Source organism: Chiloscyllium plagiosum, chromosome 9 (genome assembly GCF_004010195.1).
Source record: "Chiloscyllium plagiosum isolate BGI_BamShark_2017 chromosome 9, ASM401019v2, whole genome shotgun sequence".
Lineage (NCBI taxonomy): Eukaryota > Metazoa > Chordata > Chondrichthyes > Orectolobiformes > Hemiscylliidae > Chiloscyllium > Chiloscyllium plagiosum.
The window spans coordinates 21,694,961-21,722,011 of NC_057718.1; the positions used below are offsets into that span (position 1 = coordinate 21,694,961).

The following is a 27,051-nucleotide window of genomic DNA, read 5'->3' on the forward strand; positions in this document are numbered from 1 at the left end:
TTTAATTAAATGTAGTCTTTAACACCTTTTGTTTGAATTAGTTGTTTGATTCATCTCTCTCTTTAGGTATTTGTGCCTAGCTGGGGTATATATCTGTTGTAGATCATGTACTATTTCTTTAAAAACTAGATGTTACCTGTCTACCAACAATTGTTTTAATGTGTTTTTCCAATCCACCATAGTCAATTTGCCCCTCATTTACTTAGTTTCCTTTGTTCATGTTTAAGACCCTAGTTTCTGAATGAAACTTGACAGTTAAAGGACAACTGTTTTAACATAAATATCCTTTTAACCGGTGGTTAAAGACACAAGTGTTCTCGTCCACGTTGAATGCTGTTCAAGAAAAAACTGCTGCATTCAACAGCAATTATTTAATTGACTACCATGAAGTGGTGTAGCATTTTGTATTGGACTAGAGTTATAAGGGGATGTGGTTTAAAAACTTTCAAAAGTAGTACTATATTGATCAATTAGGTTAATAAACTGTACAGATGGAATGAATTTTGACCTTTTGATGGTAAATGTTTGAGTAAATCTTATTATAGCTATCAAAGCAGCCTAGATTTGAAACTGACCCTGTGAAAGAAACCGTTTGGTAGCTGAATCTTGCATTAATGTATCAGACTTTTCTTTCACCTTCACTGTTTTCCAGTTACCTTTTGAGACATTGGGCCAGAATGTACAATTCTGAGAATTGACCTGGCAAGAATTCAAGCAAATGAATAGTACTGGTTGTTGCCCTCTTAATTTCCATTAGCATTTGCATGGCAAGCTGTTGGTAAACCACCCAAATCAAAGTCTCTGAGAGAAAATATTTGGAAATTTTTTTTTAAGTACTCCCAATGATAATGAAATTCTGATAGAATGAGACTCTACTTGTAAAACTTAAAAAAAAAATTAAAGACGAAGTTCCGGGAGAAACTCCGGACTGGCAGCATCCATAGAGAAAAACTGTTAACATTGTGAGTCACTGGATTTGCAGCATTAAGTTTTTCTGTCACTCCAGATGTGGCCAGACCTGCTGAGTTTCTCCCAGCACTTAATATGTGAGAAATCAAACAAAAACACAGCTCTTTGTTTTTATAATTATAGAAGTTAATAAGAGTTACTAACATTCAGCTCAGTTAAAATGTTGTATGTAGACATGTCTAATTTACTGTGGCTAGTTTTTTAGTTTGTATCTGCTGCACACGTACAACTTTACATCATTCAAAGTATTTCAGTAGTGGGCCACAGATGCTGTTTATGCAATACTAATGCAAGAGTGGCGTGCTTCTAATCATAAATAATTTGTGTTTTGGATCTACACTAGTCTGAAGTTGTTGGATTGTCCATAAATAACTAGTATAATTTACCTAGCTAGTGATTTGAAAGCTACTTATGGACACTATCTTTCAGATTCTGATTGTAATTGTATTCAGCCATGTTGCTTTGCACAATCAACCACTCCTTGTCAGGTGATGCTATCTAACTTGAATCTGTGTGTCTTTCCCGACAAAACATGCACAATTCTTGCAACAGACTTTATTTCTCTATTGCTGTTGAGCCTTTTCTCTCTCCAGTAGTTTTTTTGTATGTACTTACTTTCTTCTTTTTAAAAATAGAAATTGAGGTCTGCAGGTGCTGGAGATCCGAGTTGAGAGTGTGGTGCTGGAAAAGCACAGCAGATCAGGTAGCATCCAAGGAGCAGGAGAATCTATGTTTTAGGCAAAAAGCCCTTCATCAGAAATGAAGCTGAGAGCGGAGGGGGTGGTGAGATGGGTGAGGCTGGGGGGGGGTGGCAAGATAGCTTAGAGTGCGATAGGTAGATGGAGGTGAAGATAATGGTGAGGAGAGTGAAGCGAATAGGTGGGGAGAAAGATGGACAGGTCATGAGGGCAGTGCTGAGCTGGAAGGTTGGAACTGGGATAAGTCGAGGGAGGGGAAATGGGGAAACTGGTGAAATCCACATTGATGCTGTGGTGTTGGAGGGTCCCGAGGCAGAAGATGAGGCATTCTTCTTCCAGGCGTCAGATGGTTAGGGAGTGGATGGAGAAGGTTCAGGACCTGCATGTCCTTGGCGGAATAGGAGGGGGAGTTGGTCAGCCATGGGGCAGCCACTGTTTTATTAATTGGAAGTGACCTCCTCTCCGACCTATCACCATTATCCCCACCTCCATCTACTCATCACACTCTGAAACCAAATTATCATTGGGAATTTAACCCTATCTCTGCATAATGCACAATAGCTTGATATTTGTTTTTACCTGCTGTTTGTTTTGCAATTGTGGAGAAATGTTTGCAATTCTTGTTGGGTTGGTTGAGGAAATTGGTATAGCTTTACTTCATTGTGCACTCCATGCCAAAAATATCATAGTTTAGTTACAGAACTATTAGAATTCCTTAAATAATTCATTATGATGCATTAACAATTTTTTTTCTTTTACAGGTCAACTTGACAAGCGGTTAAGATTGCTCCAGGATCTCCTTTTATCAATGGATCGCACCACTGGAATCCATTTTGAGATGGCCTCTTTTGTGGATCGCAGTGTTCTGAGCAAACTTTTATCCTATGTCATTACTCATGTAGATTCTTTAGGAATGAATGAACAAGAGTTACCCAATCTACTTAGCATGTTAAAGGGATCCAATATCACTGTCTTATCTGACCCTTACCCAAGAGTAGCAAATGTACTTGATCAGATGCGGGATGTATATCGTATCTTAAATTCTCAGGAAATAACAAGCGCAAACCGCAGACTGACACGTCTGCATGTTCATACTCTTGCTTTCCAGGCAATCGTTATTGCTAAAGGGTCTTCTTGGAGAAACACCATGTCAGCAGCTGCCAAAGCTTCACTGACTGCACATCGCCATGTTTGTGGCTCACCAAATATTGACACCAGCAAAGCCAAGTTGATAATGGATGATTCTTTTTCTATAAGCCGTGAGCAAGGGAGTAAGAAAATTCCGCTTGAAGAAAATCGCCCTGTTTCTTGCTGGGAGGAGGACAACTATGAAATTTGTGTTGCTCCAGTGCTAGTATGTACAGAGGTCTACCAGACTGTAGGTGGTGGTGATAATGTTTCTGCAGCCAGCTTGGTTCTACAGATCTAATAATCTCTCTCTACCTCTGAAGGGGAGGAGGTTGAGGTTGGAACATGGACATACTTAAAACCTTGTGTAATACCTCGGTGAGGGAGCTTAATATATTTTCATGCTTCATCTTCCTTCACACAGTCAAATAAAATTTTATTTTCTGTATAATTTAGCCTCTTGTAATCAACATTGAGGTGTTTTGGTATTGTTTAACTATTCATTTTTTCACAATTTTTGTATAAATTATTCTATGATCTTCCATGTCTAATCTTGATTTATACTTTTAATTTGTCATTTTTTTGTTTGACAGCTGTGAGTAAATATTGAAAATATAATGAGTATTTTGTTTAGTTACAACTCCCCATTTTCTTAGGAATATTCTGAACGCGAGCCAGCCATTGCATTGTTATAAAAAGCTTGGTGCATTCCATCTTAATTTTTGAGTCAGTATTTTATATCCTTTTTGTGGCTGTCAAAGTGGCCAGTTAAACTGAGCTAAGTCAGTGACTATTCTCAGGTGCAATACAGTCCTGTGCTACTCTTTCTCCTGATTTAGATTATATAAACATCCTATGTGTATCTTCGTTCTTTCTTTCGTTTCCCCTCCCCATCCCACCCCACCTTTTTCTTTTCACTATTTTTGTGGTATATTTGCTACTTTATTCCCAGTTTGACTAACTATGTATAAAATCATATTCTAGCTAGTACTTCCAAATGTTTTAATAATCAGATCCAGATCAACTAAATGGTCCTTTCGATTTTGTTTTTATTTCTGGCCATTCATGCCTCATTTCCAGGAGCACTGGCAGCTTTTAAGAACATCATAAATGTCCTAGTGAATCTAGATAGGTGGTCTTTTTGGTCATGGACAGAGAAGGTAAAAAAAGCCAGTCATGATGTGTTTGCTGCCATATCTCTGATCAGCCTGAATTTCTGTGAAATCACAATTGTGTGGGGAACTTGACTTCTGTCCTCCTCTCCCATTGAACATTGCCTTTCCTAGGGTTTCCTCCCTCACTCAGATCTATTCATTTGGCATGACCAGTGATGACCAGGCATTTTCTAGTCTGTGGATTGATATTGTTTCTATGTGGTACATTTGGCCACTTCTCTAAACTACATACCTTCTTGTTTGAGAAGGTTAGAGTTAAAATAACTGGGAAAGTTGGAAACAAACTGGGAGCTCTCTAATAGGGAATCTACTCAGCTCTCAAACTGCTGGACATTGAAGTGACAATGGAAACTTGCAATAGTTTCAGCAGAAAGCAGAATTTTACTGACTATTTGTGCATTCAGATAGTTGAAGGGGAATTCTTCTGTGATAACTGAGCAAAAAGTATAAGTATAAAACTGTATTCCTTGATTTATACTTAGTTTATCATAATGTGAGGAAAGTGTTCCATTACCATGATAATGTGAATGCACCTGGGAATATACTAAAAATAAAACTGCTTTAGTAAGTTCACCATGTTTAGAGGCAAAATAATAAGGATACATTATGGATAAAATGTATAATTTTCATTTGAATTGCATTAGTATTAAAATTTGTTTGGGGGCTGGGGTTCCAGAACGAGCAGAGACACACTTTTATAACCAGAGATCTGCTAGTTAGGTGTCAAATTAGGATGCACTTTATCCATTACAGTATAGCCAAAATCTATCACTCCCTTACCTTCTAACCTTTGAAGGCTGTAGTTGCTGTGTCACGTGAAAGTTTCCAAACAGTTTGGGTTTTTATTAACTCAGACAAAGAAATCATTGCTAACTGAAATTTTAAAGTTAACTGAAAAAATGAGAAATTCTGCGGAAATGGTGCAATAACTGTTGTTTTGAAAGTCTGGAAGCTTAAAACTCTAACATTGTAATGAGGTGAGTAGCAGTGAACTTAGATTTTTGCTAAATCGACTCTGTGCCTTGGGATATTTTATGTTGAAAAGGTGCTATTTAAATACAAATTATATAAAATTTGCTTTACCTGAGAAATGCTTTGTGTCAAGTACGAAAGAAAATCTTGACTTCTTTCCACTTTCCCCATCCCACTCTGAAATAAAGGCTGTTTTATTCTATTGAACTGATCTCAGCCTTTTAAGTGAGTCTTAGCCAAAAGAGGTACGTTTTGATTGATGACAATTATTGAAAACAAATTTGATACTGCTATTTAACATGGTAAATGGTACAGTGTTTTTGCACTGATCATTCTTTTAATCAGAATTTGTTCATTAGTTCATGTAAGTTAAGGTCTTTAAAACAAGAAATGATGTGGCTCGACATTTGAGAAAAAAGATTTCTGTAGCAAATAAACTATTTTAAAAATTTTTATATTTTACTTGCAATGAAAGAGCATACTTGAGCCATTCTTTTGAATATGAAGCTTTAGAAGCTATATTCTTTTTGCATTTAGTTGATAACTACCTTTAGTCCAAGTTCTGAAATTTAATTGTAAACTATCCATTCCTAGGTCATCTGTTGCTGGGTTATTCTTTCTTAAACTCTGTAGTAATGTCTAGTGAGCAATTTTGATACTTTTATTTCAAAATAAGTACTTTCAAAAATAACCTGCATGATATGTCCACGGTACAAAAGTATCAATGAAACCCTAAATGACCAATTTGCTGCTTATACTTTTGAAACAAAGTGAAGAAAACCGGTTTGTTTTGAACTCCGTTGTTTGTGACCACCCTAGAAATGTACTAATTTGTCAACACCATGCAATAAATATTTTAAATTTGTCCAGTAACTTGCCCAGGTGTACAAAAATTAATAACTGCTTATGCTGCATTCCAAACTTAATAAATTGAAACACCAACACTTAGATCATGGCTTCTGAAATTGCTGTTAGTCTAATGTGTGATGGGCAATGTCCTTATTTGAATAAATCCAGATTCTTAAGATGGGCTCTCAACTTTGTCTGAATTATTATGGAGCCACGAGCTTTTTTTTAATATAGTCACAGATTTATACAGGGTATGACTTTTTAAATAAAAACTGCTACACCATTCCAAATTGCCTCAGTGATGTGTAGATGATATTGTTAATTATGCCTTCTGGTGGGAATGTGAAGAGATGTAATTATCTTGCTTGAAATAATGACTTTGCTTTTGTGGCATGATGAAGTTTTAAATTTCTCAAGTCAGCATTGTTATGAGTTTTATTTCCCTGTAATGAAATATCCACTTTATTTTGTACTTGTTTGTTTCCAATAAACTGATTCTGAATATTTAATTGCCTAATTATTCACCAATTGAAAAGTGTCCATCAATTTGGTTGAGTGAGATGGAAGTTGCAACTGATTTACTGGCCCAACTTCAGAATGACAACTGCTTCCTGTTCTTAGGAGTATAATGTGAATAATGGAATGCTTAATGATTTTTTAAGTGGAAAAGCTCACTTTAGCTTAATTCTTCTTTGTGAATATGCTTTTCTACTTATGTTAAGGAAAATTATTTGTGTGGCTAGTTTTAGATGCCAGTGAGCCTGACATGTATTGTGGGATTGAAATGGCATGTATGTCAGATGGGGTAAAGGTGGTCGACCCTCTTCTCGGAAGGATGATTATCTAAATGAGTCTTTAGATCATTATAGAAGCTTTCATTTTGGTTTTTCTTTTGCTTGTCCACTAATGACCAGTTTATTCAAATTATCATGGCACAATTTAAATCCAGCCATTTTGCATTATATAGTCATTATACTTGAATGATCAATTATTAGAACCGGACATCCAGCAACTCCTAGCACTATTAAGATGACGTGATCATCTAGAACATCACCCAGCTAAACTAGGGTTAAAATTTAGTTAATTGAAAGTTTCACTTCTTTGAAAACAAACAAGCCTCTAGAACAGGAGACCTTCAGGAAGGAATCAAGTTGAGTTTCTTGGCAAGGGGTTGAAATTTGCATGCTCTCTTTAAATTGTCCTCATTTGAGCACAGGACATTTCAACAGCAGGTTCCTGCATTTGACTACAGGTTACACGCTTCATTCAGGAGATACAGATTAGTGTCAGCCATCTTCCTGTATGATCACTAATAACATGTGGCAACTGCCTAAGTAACAAATGACCCTTTGCTATCTTAGCTAAATCAACATGTACATCTGTACTGTTTCCATAATGGTACCTGGCTGTTGAAGGATCGATTTTGTGTTAACATTACTCTTGAGCAAGTCAGAAACTTGCATACAAGTAGGAGACCACTTTTTTTAAACCAAATTTATAAATGTCTTATTCTATAAATCCTTTGGCTGTTCAAAGTAAGTGATTGGGTTTGAGGGACTTGTAAAACCTGGATGTTGATTAGTTAGTGAATGCCATATGTCTTGAATAAACAAAAAAGAACTCTTCAAACAAAAAAACTTTACTTATCCCATGAATGAAAATCATGTTGATTAAAATTAGTTTTCATCCAAAGATTTATATACATAATAAAAATACAGGTTAGTTTAAAACTTGTAAAATAATTCAAAAGATAACATTTACTGCAATTCTAAAGCTCTTTAAATATACTTTATTTTTAAAAACATCAGTTTGAGATTGGAGACATGTTGTGCAATATCTTTGCGCTATTAATAGAATATCCAGATTTTGCTCAGTTTATTGGCAGTTTCTTAGGTATCTGGTTTAATAACTTAAAGGGTTAGTCTGGATATTCTGGTGTTTAGAATTGAATCCAGAATTCCCTTGACCTTCATTAGAAACCAATACCTGGAGCTTAACGAATCATTTCAGTGCTCTAATCAGAAATTTGATCTGAACATCAAAGTGTTTTTTACCTGATCTACACATGATAAAAGTGCCATTTCAAGGTAATATTTATAAATATTAAAATACAAATGACTAGAGGTTAATATAAACCCAGCTTACTTCTAGATGCCATTCACATTTTAATGATATTGAACCTGCAATGGTCCTATTGTTTTGCATAGAAGTTTTTACCTTTTAATCCTGTTTATGTGAACGAATGCAAAAGGTAATTGGTTAGGAAGTAGAACAGGAAGGTTAAGGTTTTCATCCCTTGTCGATGTAAATCAGTACAGTTGTGGCAGAAGAACAAATTACTTTTTTTACAGGACTAGGCAAGCAAGATGGGGAAAAATAAAATCTCTAACCATAAAAATGGAAAGATCCTGAGGGCACAGTGGCAGGCTGGATGCTGTGCTGGTACTTCCCTTTGTTGAGGAGATTAGTTCAAAGAGGACTGGCTCTTAAATCTTTTAAGTTAAATTAGGAAACACATCACACTCAAAGGGTGACACTTAAGAACTCTCTTCTGTAAATAGCAAATGATAATGGATTAATTGTTGTTTTTGTTAGCTAAAGTAATTAAGGAATATGGGGAAAGTGAGCTAAATGGAGTCTGGTCTGATTTAAGGTTTGAGTGGATAAGTGGCTAGTTCTACTTTCTCTCTCCTTTTTCCCCCCCCCCACTCCTAATTTTCTCCTTATAAACATAGTCACATGAGCATTGCCCAAATTACCAAAAGTATGTAATTGCTTGGAGAATGATACTGAACATACAATCCAGAGGAGCTAGTGAGCACATAATGTAGAATTATGTACATTGATCACTCCAGAAAATTGAGGAATATCATCCATTTAGAAACAGTTAAATAATTCATGTTGATCATAGTCAGATATACAGCACAGAAGCTGACCCTTTGGTCCAACTCATCTAGGCCAACCAAATATCCAAAATTAACCTGGTCCCATTTGCCAGCACTTGGCCCATATCAGTTTTAAACCCTTCCTCTTATACGCAACCACTTAAGCATGCAATTAATTGGCAATTTCTATGCTCTGCTGTCACCTTTCACAAAACAAGATATACTAATACTCAAAAGTGAAGAAGGACAAAAAGCCTCGACACCACTATTTGATGATACCATATGTTGGTGTTTTTGTATTTAAGCCCGTATTAACTTAAGCATTTAGGCTGACCACTTTTTTCACAAAGGTGTTTGTTAATGTTACTTCTTTAGTTGAATTTTTTTTAATTGTCTGAAACTAGTAGCAACTGCTACTAATTGAGAACATTGGAAACTGGGTGATCAGTGAAATATTTGGTAAGTTACACTCTCAGCAATATTCAATACTAAAGTAAGTAGCCTGGGAACTAGATGAATACTCTGCCAGGAACTGGAAGTATTGTCTCTGGGAATAATTTAAAGGAAGTGAAGCCTTGAGAGAAAAAGTGCATATTCTTAAACTCCTAAATTCTATTTTTTTACTAAAATGGATTAAGATGGCTGATCGAGTTCCAAACTGTTAGTTTACAAGTGTGATCCTAAACTACTTTCAAGAATTTTTTATGCATAGACATTTTGTAACATGAAAAAATGCAGTAAGACACAAATCTGTGCATAAGACCAACTTTATGGCATCTCATCACGATTTGTATTAAAAATCTATCAGTCAGTCTCATATCCTAAAATGGGTCCCAGCCATTTCTCAACCTCTTCTACTTTCATCTGTTTTCTGGCTGCATAATCCTCAACCTGTAAATGAACATCACATTCACATTAATTGTAAAATTCCAACAAATAGTCACATCAATACACAGGTTAACTGTCTTTGATCTAAACACTGATCTGCAAGTTCAACATGCCATCCTTGTAAATTTTACAGTTTTAAAAAATCTGCTTTATGAATCTGCATTTTGTGGTTTTAAATGTAGTAAAATGGGTTAAAAATATTCCTTGGATAAGAAAACTGTGCAAAGTATATGATGAACTTAATTCCACCAAACGTTAAGTCTTTTTTTGTTTGGCCAACTTACCTACTTTTAATGTAGGTATTATACTAGTACATGGTAAACAGCAGCTACTTTAAAAGAAAATTGGGAAGAATATAAAGTTTTTTTTGGAAGGATGATAATTTATGGATGTATGAGCCTTGATAGTAGATTTTAGTACACCATCAACATTGGGTCTAAACCTTACCACAACAAATGCAGCAGGCATCTCTGCATAAGGATCAAGAATCAGAAGTTGTACTGATTCCTTATCCCAGTCTTGGGCATAACTGCTTTGTCTTGACTGAAATCAATAATTTAACATAGTTTGGATTCTTTTTGAGTAGTAGAAATTTACAGATAACAATGATTAATTGAGCTTTTCAATAACCAGGATAGCTCAAACTGAATTCTTATGCACTGTCACTAAAAATATTTCATTAAATGGAAAATTAGCATCTTCTGTAATGTTTTCATAAACCTGAAATTTCTCTAGTAGCCATCTGTAATTTGAATTTTTACCCAATTCATTTACTTCACAGTGTATCAAACTCAATATTTACAAATAGCATCCTTTCCTATGTCTGTCCTTTATTTGACTTTGCTGGAAATTACCTGAAAACATATCACTTAATTCTCCTTTTGTGGTCCGAGCTTGGAAATTTATCTCCGTTCTACTCAGTGGTAGCTCTTGGCAGTTAGGAGACATTCAGAATGCATTGACAGTACAGAATTCAATCCTAAAATCCACACCTATTTCATACTCTGCTGTTTTAAAAGCAGTTCAGCTGATACTTCATTATAGCACTTGAAGAATTTGTCATTGTTGGAATTATTTTTTATTTCAAAATATACTTTATTCTTAGATATCTATGCATAGTTACAAATGCAGTTTTGTTCTGTATATTAGCATATCAAGGAAGCAAACAAACATTGGGGTTTGGATAGAGTCAAAAGACCAAAGGGATCTTACTTGAACCAGACTATATTTACATGCATTTGAGGTACCAGGAGGCTACTTCACCAGGAAGACCTCAGACTTTCCCCATACAGCCTTGGTGGCAACTGCCCCAAGCTTTAGTGCATCACTCAACATGTAGTCCTGGACTTGGAATGTGGCAGGTCTACAACACCCCATCAAGGTCAAGCCCTTGCTCTAGAAGACCAACTGCTCAGGCAAATCAAAAAGAGTGTCATTCTTGCACACAGAAACTGAGTGTAGATCACAGAGTCCTGCAACACACCTTGACAAAATCCACTGCATCTTTCTCCAGACTTCCTTGTGCAAGTAGTTACTTAATATAATTAATGAAAAGCTACATTGAGTTAATTCAAAAATATGCTCAAGTAGAAATAATAAAAGGAATTTCTGAATGCTTAGTTAGAGGTTCAGTTATATAACTTCAAATAGCCCCCAAAAATTGAAGAAAGCGTTGCCTGGCTTATGTGCCTTCCTCAACTATTTCCATATTTTAAGCAAATTTAACCATGCATTTTCTGGATTTAATTGTTTCACAAATTAACAACCAACCTGTTCCTTCGTAATTTTTCCAACAGCAAAATACATAGATTGTGGACTGGAAAAATAAAAGCCTGAGACTGCTGCAGCTGGAGTCATAGCCAAAGATTCTGTCAATGTAATTCCTATGCAGAAAGTAAAGAGACCTTTTAGTCAGATGTTGATGAGACAAATATTAAATCTTCACTATTTATTGAATGTATCAGAGTACACACATGTTCTCAACTAATTAAAGACAAAACTATAATTTTATTTATCCAATCTAGTTATTAAATTGGTGCAGGTAAGTGAGTATAAGCTGTAATTTCAGCAAAACTTCAAACTAAGTAGCAAATAAGCAAGGCATACAATTTTAAATGGAATTTTTTTTAACTGATATTCTAACCATTCACAAACTCACAAATCAATTCTATCTGAACATATTAAATGAGTCTTAAAAGTGATTACCTGTCGTTTCCTCAATACTGGCTAGTTTCCACATTGTTATTTTCTCAGTGTGATCGGGTTGGCTTGGGTACCCTGGAGCTGGACGAATTCCCACATATTTGATTCTATGTATACTAGCAATATCCAGGCTCTCATCAGGGGAGTATCCCCAAAATTCCTTCCGGACTCTCACATGCAGCTCTTCTGCAAATGCCTTTGAAATATGAAAATAAAATAAAATATCTTTGGAAAATAATTTGCAGAATCAAAGCAAATGAATCAAGCTATTCAAAAATAAGTTAAACAAAACAATAATTTCTCTACACTTTGTTGTTTATAGCACTGAACATTTTGACAATTTCACAAAGCAAATTCCATTTCAGCAGTTTGGCCTGTCATTTGGTCATCAAATTGTGTGTGTTTGTAATATGCACTAAAAGCTGCACCTCACTTATTATCACACTGTTTACATATTGATTAAATACTTTACTTCCCAAAAACAATGAATTAATGCCAGGTCTAAATTGCCTCAGGTTTTCCAAATAAAGATTCAAAATGCTGTGGTGTAACTAACACTAATAACAACAATGTTTAGGATATTTTAGTGTTTCCACAGATGTTTAGGACATTATTTATAACCCAGGCTTGGAAGACTGGGAATATAGAGATTGCATGTATGAGCTATTCACACTCTTTAAATTCCCACATGAAACAGAGCTTACTGACTTCACCTTTAAACTTGTAGGGACTATGAAGAGGGGCAGTTCTGAGGAATAGTGCAGTTATGTTTCTGAGCAGTAACTCCCAAAATTTAAATATTGGAGAATTCAGCAATACTAAGCCAATTAATGTAAAGGGGAGAGAGTTGGATTCTCTTATGTGCTGCTTCTCAGCTCATGTTTAAATTTTATCCAGTATCAGGAAGAAATGATAATTAAAGAAGAAATGATTTAATTTTTTGTAAGTTATCTAGGCCCAATGACTATGATTATCCTTTTAATAAAATCTTTCTGTAATTCACAACTTCTTTCTAAAGGCATAATCTTCATTAAGAACAATCTTGTGACTTTTGTCATGGTGGCTTTTGATGTGTGCAAATATTTTCTGTAATTTAGTGAATCATATGATTGTGACTTAAGACTTTGTCCTTTCATAAAAATCATTTGACATTTTGTTTAGAAATGTTATTTTCTTCATTCTTTTATTGCCAATTTTGTTACACTGCACAATATCACCATTCACATTATCATACAACTTCTTAATAAATGACTGAAAAGCTAAGTTGAATTTTAATTAATGTTTAGAGACTAAAATTGATTCAGAACAAACCACTCATAGAACATAGAACATGGAAAAATACAGCGCAGCACAGGCCCTTTGGCTCTCGATGTTGTTTTGTTACACTGCACAATATCACCATTCACATTATCATACAACTTCTTAATAAATGACTGAAAAGCTAAGTTGAATTTTAATTAATGTTTAGAGACTAAAATTGAATCAGAACAAACCACTCATAGAACATAGAACATGGAAAAATACAGCGCAGCGCAGCACAGGCCCTTTGGCTCTCGATGTTGCGCCGATCCAAGCCCACCTAACCTCCACTAGCCCACTATCCTCCATATGCCTATCCAATGTCCGTTTAAATGCCTATAAAGAGGTAGAGTCCACCACTGCTACTGGCAGGGCATTCCATGAACTCCCGACTCGCTGAGTAAAGAATCTACTCCTACAATTGCATGGTTTTTTCCCCAGTTGTTTTAGAGGTATCTTTTGGGTCATCTGACTGTCCCTGTCTGGAGAGTTCTCTTGCTACATTTCTAATAACTATGGACTTCATTTCTTGATCAGAACAAGGAAGCTGTAATTCTGAAGTTTTTTATGTTCCAGTACTCAGGCTAGTAATTTATTAAACATATTATGGATTTTTTTTTTGTATTTAAAGCTTGTTTTGTTTCTTTTGAAAGACTCTTTGTACTTAATTCTTTACATGGTAGGAAAGCCTCTTGATGCTGAATTTTCAGCCTTTTATAATTTTAAAGTAGTACTAAAACAATTAAATATTACAATTAAATCTAGTATCATATCTGCAATTAGACATCTCTTTCTAAGTTTGGAATTTGTGGCCTAATATCAGAATATCTTCTTGAACTAGGAATTACACACAGTTCTCCAGATATGGTCTAACAGTAAGATTTTTAAAATGACCTATCTGTATACCACTTACTGTGTCCTAGCTGTAATAACTTCCCAAAAGTAAATTCACGCAGATCTTTGACTCTTTGCAGGCAATGGTATATAGTTACCCAGTGTAGAAAAATAAAGCATAAGCAGCTTGTTTGAAATCTCATCATCTACTTAACTTTATACCCAGTAATGGGCATTACTGCTCAAATACAACAGCAGGCAATGCTAACCATCAAATAAAGGTTTACAATGGATAGGTTAAAAGAAAATAATTATTTGATAGTGTTTCTCATTCAGAAATGTTTTTTTTGCAGTGCACAAATTCAGTACTTACTTACCAATCCTTACTCTTACAGTCTGGACAATTTTAAAAAAATTCATTCATAGGATGACAGCATTGTTGGCCAGCATTTACTATCCATCCCTAATTGGTCAGGGGACAGTTAAGAGTCAACCACATTTCTGTGGAACTGTAGTGACACGTAGACTCATTAGACTCTCAACAACAGGTTTTTATTGAATTCAAATTCCATCATCTGCAGTGGCCGGATTTGAACCCAGGTCCCCAGAACATTTCCTGGTCTCTGGATTAACAGTCCAGCGATAATGCCACTAAGCCATTAGCTACAGCTAAACTCAAGACGGATTTTTTTTTTTAATTTCAAAGAGGATGGCTAATTCATTGTTGACATAAGAACACAGTTATGAAATACAAAATTATTCAATATGAAAATGTTAGTTTCCAATAAATTTGTAAATTCGTCTGTAAACTCTAGTTAAGTAACCCAAGTACAGTATCAGTCTTACCTCAGCTAGTCTGTCTGCCAAGGCTTTAACCATTATGCTGCTGTAGTCATCACCCTCCTCCTCATATTGCTTGCTTTGACGTTCGGCACCAAAGCACGCCACTGCAAACATGCCGATGTAATCCGGCACGCCAGAATCCTTAGGTGCTATGAAATCAGAAATGCAGTAGTACTTCTCTGTGCTAATGGAGTTCTTGTCCACCTAGAAAATGTAAAAGTTGAAGCAACTGTATTTAGTGGCAATCTACAACAATCATTCTGATGGCACACAGTACCTAACAGAAGTCAAATCAACAGCTGTGACTCTAGATATAATAACATATGCAATACACAGAATGTACCAAGAACTATCTATGTCAACTGAGACAGCAAAATTTGTAAAGTGCAATTTCACATTGGCAACATACTCCCCATAACATTTCATTGATGCAAAAACATCCAAAATCTACCCTTTATGCTTATTGCCTTTTGTTTGCAAGTGTTCAGATGGTTGTTAAATTGCAATTATTCTACTACGAAATCAAAGAGATGCCAGTTGTAAAGACAAGGGCTTTATTTTTCCGGATTCCTCATTGGGGAATGAAATAGGATTGTCGAAGCTTTCACAACGTTTTAAAAGCAAGTGATCTGACACTCTTGGTAAGTACTGTTTACACTACTATATGTTTAAGCAGTGGGAGGGAAGATGAGTTGGAGCAAAGGGGTGTGCATGAATGGAGGTTTGGCTGCTAATAAGTAGATAATTGGTCTGTGAACTAGTGACCGGTTTTTGAGGGCATAGTTATTGTAGGCAGAAAGTTTATGTTATTGGGTCCCAGGTAGGAATAGTTTGTGGGGTGTGAACTTGTGGGTGAAGCCACCAGATCTCCACAAGTGCAGGACCCATCTCTTTCTCTCCAGTAAGAAAAGACACCATAAGCCTGAATAAAGCCGGTTTATTTTCCCTCAGCAGTTACTGTAAGCTGGCTCTTACTGAGTATGCCAGAGACTACATAAGTGTTAACCAGCCATCCTGTACCTTCTGCAAACAAGTTAAAATGTCTAGAGAAGGATAATCAAGGAAGTGCATGTCCTGATAAGCCAAAAGATTCATTTCAGCAAACCCCATAAACAAGGTCCATTGAACTACCTTCCCAGTCTTTCCATCATACTCATTTTTTTCCTATCTGTGTGTGTCAGGGAAACTAGCTATAGTGGTTAAAACTCTTTCCCCATTATAAAGTTTCTCTTACTTGCTCCAGTAGCATTATGTCCTTCCGGAGGTATGGGGCCCAAAACTGGATGCAGTATTCTAAGTGGGGCCTAACCAGAGCTTTATAAAGTCTCAGTTGAGCATCACTGCTTTTACATTCCAACCCCCTTGAGATAAATGACAACATTACATTTGCTTTCTTAACCACAGACTCAACCTGCAAGTCAACCTTTCGAGAATCCTGGACTAGCACTCCCAGATCCCTTTGTACTTTGGCTTTAGGAATTTTCTCACCGTTTAGAAATTCGTCCGTCCCAGTATTCTTTTTTCCGAAGTGCAAAACCTCACATTTGCTCACGTTGAATTTCATCAGCCATTTCCTGGACCACTCTTCTAAACTGTCTAAATCTTTCTGCAGCCTCCCCACCTCCTCAGTATTACCTATTTGTCCGCCTAACGTCGTATCTTCAGCGAACTTTGCATAATGCCCCCAGTCCCTTCATTCAGATCATTAATATATAAAGTGAACAGCTGTGGCCCCAACACTGAACCCTGCGGGGCACCACTAGTCACTAGCTGCCATTCCGAAAAAGAACCTTTTATTCCAAGTCTCTGCCTTCTGTCAGACATCCAATTCTCAATCCATGCCAGTAGCTCACCTCGAACACTATGTGCCCTCACCTTACTCAGCAGCCTCCAATGAGGCACCTTATCAAAGGCCTTTTGGAAGTCTAGGTAGATAACATCCACCAAGTTTCCCTGGTCTAACCTACTTGTTACCTCTTCAAAGAATTCTAACAGGTTTGTCAGGCACAACCTCCCTTTACTAAATCCATGCTGACTTGTTCAATCTGACCCTATACTTCCAAGAATTTAGAAATCTCACCCTTAACGATGGATTCTAGAACTTTACCTACAACTCAGGTTAGGCTAATCAGCCTATAATTTTCCATCTTTTGTCTTGATCCTTTCTCGAACAGGGGGGATTACAACAGCAATTTTCCAATCATCTGAGACGTTCCCTGACTCCAGTGACTTTTGAAAGATTACAACCAATGCCTCCGCTATTTCTTCAGTCACCTCCCTCAGAACTCTAGGATGTAGCCCATCAGATACAGGAGATTTTTAGACCTGGAAAGAGCAAGTGCAAGAGACTGACAGAACGCGAGTGGAAGTGTGATATTCCTGAGACTGGAACTGCGCCAGATGCAGACCCACAAACTCGCCCCCTCCTCCATTATCCCCTAAACCTATGCACATATCAGGCTGGACAAGAAGGAAAATAAAGGTGAAATACAACCAGGTTCTATAACCTGTACCTATAAACTCTGCCAAGGCCAGTTTAGAGTGTATGCCACCAGAGGCAAATACAAGGTTGATGTTAAGTAAACTCAACTCATTAACTTGGCCTTGGTCTCCTCTCCCTTCTTTGGTGACCAGGACTTCAGGCCCAGTCTGTTTGTGTCTCTCACTGTGGTCTTAACATATGGGCAAATAAAGGTTTTTCTTTTAAATCCAAGTCTGCTACTTGGCACACTTTAACAATGTTTATTAATTTTTAAAAAAATTATTAACTGACTGCTTGAAACAATATTTTTGGCAAGTTATGCTTTCTTCACAGCTCAACATTTATTTTGAAATTCATGCTTAACATTGTACTAAACGTTATCTTTCTGAAATTTGCTCATCAGTCTTTGAGTTGTAAAAAGAAATTGAAATCTCGTTCCTCCATGAAAGGGTTGAATAACCCTTGTCTAGACAGTGCTCACTGACAGACTACTCAACTATAAATAGAACGGAATTCAATGAGACTCTCTTATCATTTATTTGGACAAGGAAGGGGAATTGAGATAAAGATCAGCCATGATTGTGAAGAAGGGCATAACAGTGGTGAACTGTCTTGCTGCTTTTTTCATACTTTTAAATTATCAGGTATCAAAAGACAGGGATGAGGTGGGAGCCATTGTCGGTCTTTCTTGCCTAACTAGAGATCCAGGTTTGCTAACACAAGACCGCCAAGGCAAGGAATCATGTCCAAGATTTATCTGATCTGCATGCATAAATATTACACTTGACAATGTATTTACCAACCGAAAGACTGAAGGAACTTTTTTTTAAACTGACAAAAAGTCTTACCTGTTGCCTTAAACCATGAAACTTAGCTATTGGTTCACCAAGGCGGGGGTAAGTATCCTTTGCAAACAAGTGTATATCATCCCCAACACTTTGAGCTGGCCAGAATCCTATAATTCCCTTGACAGTCAATTTCTTTGCTTCAATTAGCGTATTCAGCATATCCTGTGCATCTTCAAACAACTTTTTGGCTTCTTCACCTACAGGATGGATAACAAGTTATCCTGTTATGAGGATAGGATATTGAGATTGGATAGTATTCATGCACACTCCCTCATCAGTACATGGCAACTTCTGGCCTACATGTACGACTGCTAATGTGGCCAGTGCATGCAGCAAAAAAAAACAAAAACATATTGCTAGGGCTCTTATACAGTGATAGGGTCCCTTCCTCTAAGTCAGAAGGTCTAGGTTCAAGTCCTACCTGCTCCAGATGTGTATCTTTACATATCTGAATCGATTGTTTAATCTATGTTTTGTCATTTTAATCAAAGTAGCACTATCTTCAAATTGCCAATTCTGTTGGTGGCATCTTAATAGCATGGCCGAGTGTATTGATAGCTAAAGAAACTAACACGATGGAAGAGTCATTTTATTGACACTAACCAACAGTTTTATCTTTAAAGATTTTGGGATATCCACGATTTGGGTACTTTCCCTTCAGCTGCCAAACATCAAAGAAAGGTTTCCAATCAATATAGCTTATCAGTCTCCGTAAATCGTAATCTGCAAAGGATTGGGTGCCAATAAATGTTGGTTTCACTGTAAAAGAAGGAGACAGTTCTGAATTTTAAAATCACAATAAACAGAGACCACTGGGTTAATATTTATTAGTTATTTTTCTCTCTATATTAATTGGTCTTCATGTGAACAATCATTTACATTATGGTAGCTGCTGTAATCAAATTTATCTATTTCATTTATTGAATCACCTGAAATCTAATAAGTCTGTGAAAAACACATTCAAAGTGAACAGCAGCCTTGTTCTATACACAAAGTTGATCCAACAGCACTGTAGTTACCCATTAATATGTTCTATACACAAAGTTGATCCAACAGCACTGTAGTTACCCATCTCACCATGTCCAGCAAGAATCTGTCCTGACATCTGAAACTCAGTTTGAAAATGTTACACGTTGTTACATTGAGAAAGCCCTCGCCTGACTTCTCTCATTACTTAATGTCATTCAAGACCCTAAAAAAATTCTGCATTGTCTGAAAATGTCCCAGAACAACACTCATGAAATTCTTGCACCAATTTCTCCTGTGTCTTAAGAAGGTATCTCTGAGCTTCTACACGGTGTCTTTCACATACTGTGTTGATGATAATGCAACTTCTCTATCAGAGAACTAAGAAACACCACTGCACCAACAAAAATTCCAATATTTATTCTAAATACCAAAACATTTCAAAAGTCTGGTACACTGGCTGTTCATCTCCTCAGGTGGTGTAAATTAATAGCTTTGTTATAAGTTTTCTCTCAAACATTGATTCTCAATATTAACCTGATTATCCAAATTATTTTGACAGGATTAAGGCCTTGGGCAGTGTTACAGAGAGACCTTGAGGTTCAGGTACATAATTCTTTGAAGTCTGCATTACATATAGATAAGCTTGCCTTCATTGCTTAGACCTTTGAATACTGGAGTTGGGATGTTATGTTGAGGATGTAGAGGTCATTCTTGACCAATGAATGAATAGACCCCTGACTGATATCTATGTAGTTCCTCCACTGACATATAATTCTCCAGACTGGTTTCACGGGTCCTGTAGGAATGGCCCATATCCTGAACTGTAGTGATAAACAAACCCTGACCCTGACTTTCTGAAATGACTGACTGATTGTGTCCAAGCCCCTGGACAAACATCAGATGTTGCATGTGAACTATTGAACTGGAGGCTCCTGACAGAATGTTATCTCCCTTGGCCAGTGGGAAAATGAGAAATTGCATATTAATGAAGTGAGGTTAGGTAAGTGTGGTATGCTAATGCATTTAAATGAACTCAATAGATATCTTGTTGTCACTAGAAAGATTCTTATCTGACCATTCAACACTTAGTTGCAAGATCAGACTTTTTCTTTATGATGTGGAAAATCTCATTTCTGCAAGTCCAGCCTTATCTTTCCAACTGGCTCGCCAATGCTCATGTCAAGCAGAGGCTTGGAGAAATTCCACCCTATGTTCCTTCGGCCGTATTTAGACAGATGGATGTGGCAAAACGTGAAATCAGTCCTCCTAGTAGATGGCTGGCAAGCAAGCAGCAGCAGCAGCAACATTCTCCAGAGGGGATGTGCTGGTCACAGCTACTTCCTGCAGTGAAGAAAAATGGAAAACAAGTCTAAAAAAATTTACAAAATTATAAAATGAGGACCAAAGTGGTCTAGAAGATATCTCTGATTCCTCCTGGTACAATGCTTAAAAAAAAATGTCTTGATGTTTCCCTATGAGTTCCAAATATTTCAATGTAGTGAAAACAAATAAATCAAATTCTACATTAAAAATACATTTCAAAATAGTTTCTGAAATGATTATTCAAATTAATCTGTGACAATAAGAACGTTAAGTAGATAAGTTATGTTATTACTGACCTGGCTTAGGATGAGAAAGCCAGTCTATATGGAGCCCTCTATTTCTGGCTTGCTCTAATGTTAAATAATTTCTTTCCTGCAAACAATAAAATTCTGATCAATGAACAGACAAATTACCTGTGACACTGAAACACATCAAATTTCCTCATCAGCATAATTGCATATAATTGCCAACACTTATTGCAAACTTAAAATTTTGAGATTGAAGCAGAATAGGATAATTGATCCGTTAGCTCATTCTTTCATGAAACTGATTTCCTTAATATCACAAAACAAGGTTAAGCATGAATATTGATTTATTTTTCTGAACTAAATTCCAAATGATCTATCCTCACATCTCTTAACACCTCAACCCAGACCTATTCTCATTCAAAGAAAACATAATTTTCTCCCTTTCCTCAGAGGGACATGGAACCATTATGTCTCAGTATTTGATGTATAACTAGTGTATAAACTGACCATTAAAGAATCATAATAATCCTGTCGAATCTCTTCATATTCTTCAGTTACTTCCTCAAAGTAGTCATCCTTAAGGTAATCATCCAAAAGTTGAGAGCACTACAATTTATAAAACAAGGGGATATGTATGAGCCAAAAAAAACATTCAAAGAAGCATAAAAATAACTCCAAGTGTAGTCACAGACGAGATTGTAGCTGAAAAAGACATTGTAAAATGGTCTTTTCTAAGAAATATGCAAGTTTTGTATTACCAAATGATTATTAATAATATACAAGTAAACACTTTCAAAGCATTACAAGTTCTTAGATATGTCTCACATTTAGAATGATTCACTGAAGCTGTTAGATATTTATGGATCCTATTATTCCAAGCATTGATGTAGGGAATTGAAAAAGACATTGTTTGTGTAATGGTGAGTTTTTAGAAACAAGAATCAGAAACAGCAATGGGAATAATACTTGGGAATAGTATGTTTAGAAACAGGGGATTAAAGCAGCATGTTTGTGTCAAGCGAGTTTAAAGTTATCATAGTGGGAACTTCTCCAGCTGTTCTTGAAGCCCAAACTCATTTCTCAAGACAACTAGAAAAATCACAGGGACCATTGAAAGATTTGTATACTCAAGAAGCTTAATAACTGAAACAGCTGTGTGGTACTCTGAGTGCCAATTCAAAGCAGCAATGGCTGGAGCGTGCGATACTTGAGCAGCAGATCTGCCAACGCTGTTTTGAATTGCCTCGGTTAGTTTACATCAACTTGACTACTACTGGAATTGTATATTAAGCCATCAGTCACACATAATAGAAATGATCTTGATTTAAATGTTTGTAAATGTTTTTGATTTTTAGTTGCACAGGTGGTTAAGAACAAAGAACAATACAGAACAAAAATAGACACTTCGGTCCTCCAAGCCAGCACAGACACATTTTGCCCTTCCATCCTAAAATTGTCTTCACTTACAGAATCCGTATCTTTCTATTCCCTTCCTATTCATGTATTCATCTAGGCACTTCCTGAAAGCTGCTATTGTGTCTGCTTCCACCGTCTCCTGTGGCAACGCGTTCCAGGCACTCACCACCCTTTGTGTGAAAAGCTTGCTTCGCACATTTTTTTTTTTTTTACATTCTTCCCCCCCCCCCCCAACCCCTCGTATTTTTAACCTGTATCCCCTAGTAATTGACCACTCCACCCTGGGCCTCATACTTTCCACTCTATCCATGCCATTCAAAATCTTATAAACATCCATCAGGACACCCCTCAACCTCCTGCCTTCCAGTGAAAACAAACCCAGTCTATCCAACCTTTCTTCATCGCTAAAATCCCCACAAACTAGGTAACATCCTGATAAACCTTTTTTGTACCCTCTCCAAAGCATGTACATCCTTCTGGTAGTGTGCTGTCCAGAACTTTATGCAATATTCCAAATGTGGACCTGTACACCCAGATTCCTTTGCATATCAAAACTCCTAATGGTTCCGTCATTCATTGTATAATTTCCACCTATACTTCCAAAATGCATTACCTCACATTTGTCTGGATTAAACTCCATCTGCCATTTTTCTGCCCATGCCTTCAACTGATCTATATCCTGTTTTATCCCCTGACACTCTTCTTCACAATCCGCAACTTCACCAATCTTTATATCGTCAGCAAACTTACTGATTAAACAAGCTAAGTTTTCCTCCAAATCATTTATGTAGATCATGAACAGCAGAGATTCCAGCAAGGATCCCTGTAGAACACCATTAGTCACAACCGTCCATTCCAAAAAGCATCCTTCCACTGCTACTTTCTGTCTCCAATGACTAAGCCAGTTCTACATCCATCTTGCTAGCTAACCCCAATACCATGTGACTTCACCTTTTGTATCAATCTGCCATGAGGGACCTTGTCAAAGGCTTTATGAAGTCCACGCAGACAACATCAACTGCTTTTCCCTCAATCTTCTTCATCACCTCCTCAAAAACGTGATCAAGTTAGTGAGGCGTGATCTCCCCTGCATCAAACCATTCTATTGCTAATAAGTCCATTTGTTTCTAAATGTGTGTAGATCTTGTCCCGGAGAATCTTTTCCAATAATTTCCCTACCACCGATGTGAGACTCACATGCCTGTAATTTCCAGGATTATCCCTGTTCCCCTTCTTAAGTAATAGGACAACTTTGGCTATTCTCCAGTCCTCTGGAGTGTTACCTGTGGCTAAACAGAACACAAAGATGTCTGTCAATGTTCCAGTAACTTGTTCTCTGGCCTCCCTCAATATTCTAGGATAGATCCCATCAGGGCCTGGGGACTTACCTACCTAAAAACCTTTTAAGAAGCACAAGGTGAAGAATATTTGCTAAGTCCTTTAAATATAAAATGGGATGTTACATAAAATAAACCAAAACAAATAACTTCAAAATAACAATTCTCAAATGATAAAGTAAATGTGAGAGCAATCTCATGAGAACACTTACCACAACAACACTCTTCGAAGCATCTAGGACATGAATAGCAGGTGCATTATACTTTGGTGCAATTTTCACAGCGGTGTGTGTTCTGGAATGATGAAAGGCAACTCAGAACCAAATAGATGCAAGTTAGTTTAACTGGTTTAACTGTTCTGGGCAGAGTAGCTGAGCCACATCAACTAAAAAGGCAACTACACTGCACAAAGTTTTCAATTATTAGCTATAGTGGTAGCCATCAAAAATGTGTTAGGTCAAATAATCTTAGTAAGATTCTATACAGGAGGAGTAGATCAAAACAAACTAAATCTCACTAACATTACATGAAAGGAAATGAATATAGTGGACATAAAGCCAGAGATTTTAAGGGAGTACAGTAACTATCTTTCATTCCTGGATTGGCTGTTTGCCCCTAGTTGCCCTTGAGACGCTCACCTAGTGGTGAGCTGCCTTCTTCAAATGCTGCAGTCCACATGCTGTAGGTAAACCAACAATGCCAACAGAGAGGAAATTCCAGGATTTTGCCCCTGTGACCCTGAAGGAATTGTGATAAATTTCCAAGTCAGGACGTTTCGCAGCTTGGAGGGGAATTTTCAGATGGTGGAGTTCCCATGTATCTATTGTCCTTGTCCTTCTAGATGGAAATGGCCATGGCATTGCAAGGTGCTGACAAAGGAGCTTTTATGAATTTATGAAGTGCATCTTGTAGACTGTACACACTACTGCTACTGAATGGGGTGGATATTTGCAGACATGGTGCCAATCAAGTGGACTGTTTTGCCCTGGCTGGTGTCAAGTTGGGGCTATTCTTGTAAATATAGATAGGCTTTATGGGCGGCACGGTGGCACAGTAGTTAGCACTGCTGCCTCACAGCGCCAGAGACCCGGGTTCAATTCCCGCCTCAGGCGACTGACTGTGTGGAGTTTGCACGTTCTCCCCGTGTCTGCGTGGGTTTCCTCCGGGCGCTCCGGTTTCCTCCCACAGTCCAAAGATGTGCAGGTCAGGTGAATTGGCTATGCTAAATTGCCCGTAGGGGTAGGGGTAGGGGTAGGGGTAGGGGTGGGTTGTGCTTCGGCAGGGCGGGGTGGACTTGTTGGGCCAAAGGGCCTGTTTCCACACTAAGTAATCTAATCTAATCTAATCTAATCACTGAGTGCTTTGGGAGTCAGAGGGTAAAAACAAGGACTGCAGATGCTGAAAACCAGAGTCTAGATTTGAGTGGTGCTGGAAAAGCACAGCAGGTCAGGCAGCATCCGAGGAGCAGGAAAAATCGACATTTCGAGCAAAAGCCCTTCATCAAGAATAGAGGCAGGGTGCCTGCAGAGTGGAGGCAGTCTGGTTCAGCTTCTGTTCATTGGTAACCCCAGGATGTTGATAGCAGGGGATTCAGTGATATTAACACTGCTGAATGTCAAGGGACAATGGTTAGATTACCTCTTGTGGAGAAGGTATTTGCCTGGAACTTGTGTGGTGCAGATGCTGCTTTACAAGACCTGAACAATATCCAAGCCTGGATATTGTTCAGGTCTTGCTGCATTTGGAGGAGTCACAAATGGTGCTGTACATTGTTCGCTAATGATTACACACTCTGATCTTATGGTGGAGGGAAGGTCATTGAAACAGCAGTTGAGGATGTTTGGGTATTAATAGCACAGATTATGGATGGTAAGAGCCATGATTAGTGAATTCAGTGAAGAAACAGGTGCCGGAACAAATTACTGCTGATGCCTGAATCTGTACTAAAAACAAAAAATGCTGGAGATCACAGCGGGTCAGACAGCATTCATGGAGAGACAGCAAACTAATGTTTTGAGTCCAAATGACTCTTCATCAGAGTGGATGCCATTGTGTAACAACTTTCCATAGGACTAGATAATGATTATCACTTTATGTGGCATGCACAATATCCTAGCAGATTACAACATTTAACTAGGCATATGAAGGGATTATGCCTGAAACTTTGATTCTCCTTTTCCTCGGATGCTGCCTGACCTGCTGTGCTTTTCCAGCCCCACACTCTCGACATAGCTATGTTATGCTTTAACTTCATCATGTAAGCACATTGACTCAGTGGTTAGCACTGCTACCTCACAGCGCCAGGGACCCAGGTTCGATTCCAACCTTGAGTGACTGTCTGTGTGGAGTTTGCATGTTCTCTCAGTGTCTGCGTGGATTTCCTCCACATGCTGCAGTTTCCTCCCACAGTCCAAAGATGTGCAGGGTAGGTGAATTGGCCATTGTAAATTGTCCACAAGTCGATTCCAACCTTGAGTGACTGTCTGTGTGGAGTTTGCATGTTCTCTCAGTGTCTGCGTGGATTTCCTCCGCATGCTGCAGTTTCCTCCCACAGTCCAAAAGATGTGCAGGGTAGGTGAATTGGCCATTGTAAATTGTCCACAAGTGTTTAGGGATGTGTAGATTAGGTGCATTATTAGGTGCATTATGTAGAGTAATAGGGTAGGGAAATAGGTCTGGATGGGTCACTCTTCGGAGGATCAGAGTGAACTTAGGCCAAATGGGCTGTTTCCACACTGTAGGGATTCTATTCAACTCTATTCATGTCCTTTCAGTATGTAACTAACCTTGAAAAGATATGACATGCTTACACGATGGGGTCTTCAGCCAAGTCTTGCTGAGGCTAGTGTCTGTAGTAAACATTGTGTGTTTACTGGTGGATCTTTTGCACAAGTTACAATCATCATTAGTGTCATGGGAACTGTATCTAAAGAATGGTCATATAATTAATTTATTAAATGAAGAGAATTAACCAAACATCTGTTTTCTGTTCTTCAACTTGTATTAGAGATGGAGGGCATATTATTATTTGATAGTATTTTGACTTCAGTGCAAAAGATATGACAATATGCTCTGAAGCAGTAGTAATGGAAACAATACAACTGAACAGAGGTGTTCATGAATTAAAGGCCATGGAAAGTTAGCAATTGATACTTCTTACAATACAGGCACTGTTTTTAGAAGCATCAGGAGTCCACCACAGATTAATAATGTGATCTGCTAAAAATTACTCTTCTTGGCTTGCAGATGATAAATGGTCAGTTAGTCGAGGTACTGAGGGAATTTCGCATCAAACAGCTGTGCTCTAGCAAGGATGTAACTGTAACATTTCAGCAAAGATGGATAGGGGGAGAAAATTGGCTGAACAATAATAAAAAAAAGGGATGAATAGCTATTAAACAAACATCTAGCCACTGTTACTTAATAAAAGTTTGGGAGAAGATTTGTAGCTCGGGTGCTCGTTGCTGTGGTTCTGTTCGCCGAGCTGGAAGTTTTTGTTGCAAACGTTTCGTCCCCTGTCTAGGTGACATCCTCAGTGCTTGGAAGCCTCCTGTGAAGCGCTTCTGTGGTGTTTCCTCCGGCATTTATAGTGGCCTGTCCCTGCCGCTTCCGGTTGTCAGTTTCAGCTGTCCGCTGTAGTGGCCGCCAGGAGGCTCCCAAGCACTGAGGATGTCACCTAGACAGAG

The 27,051-nt window shown here is 37.7% G+C and overlaps 2 protein-coding genes across 6 annotated transcripts in view; one reads left to right on the top strand and one right to left on the bottom strand.

Moving 5' to 3' along the window:
• The window catches only part of adpgk2 (ADP-dependent glucokinase 2), a 38,030-nt gene extending 31,735 nt beyond the window's left edge, over nucleotides 1-6,295 (top strand). Inside the window, exon 6 of the mRNA XM_043695557.1 lies at nucleotides 2,429-6,295. Within this exon, the coding sequence (XP_043551492.1) occupies nucleotides 2,429-3,096 (668 nt within the window). The 3' untranslated portion in view covers nucleotides 3,097-6,295. The remainder of the gene's footprint in view (nucleotides 1-2,428) is intronic.
• A 1,195-nt stretch (nucleotides 6,296-7,490) lies between these two features.
• mtr (5-methyltetrahydrofolate-homocysteine methyltransferase) overlaps nucleotides 7,491-27,051 on the bottom strand; it is an 84,354-nt gene continuing 64,793 nt past the window's right edge. For 3 of the 5 annotated variants that reach the window (XM_043695561.1, XM_043695562.1, XM_043695563.1), the window contains 9 exons: nucleotides 23,578-23,659; nucleotides 21,120-21,218; nucleotides 20,661-20,736; nucleotides 18,676-18,831; nucleotides 18,073-18,269; nucleotides 14,746-14,946; nucleotides 11,770-11,962; nucleotides 11,335-11,447; nucleotides 7,492-9,567 (listed from right to left, as the gene is read on the bottom strand). In XM_043695561.1, the coding sequence (XP_043551496.1) occupies nucleotides 9,481-9,567; nucleotides 11,335-11,447; nucleotides 11,770-11,962; nucleotides 14,746-14,946; nucleotides 18,073-18,269; nucleotides 18,676-18,831; nucleotides 20,661-20,736; nucleotides 21,120-21,218; nucleotides 23,578-23,659 (1,204 nt within the window). In that variant the 3' untranslated portion in view covers nucleotides 7,492-9,480. Of the gene's footprint in view, nucleotides 9,568-11,334; nucleotides 11,448-11,769; nucleotides 11,963-14,745; nucleotides 14,947-18,072; nucleotides 18,270-18,675; nucleotides 18,832-20,660; nucleotides 20,737-21,119; nucleotides 21,219-23,577; nucleotides 23,660-27,051 lie in introns of all 5 variants that reach the window. The other 2 variants (XM_043695559.1, XM_043695558.1) reach the window with 1 other exon arrangement.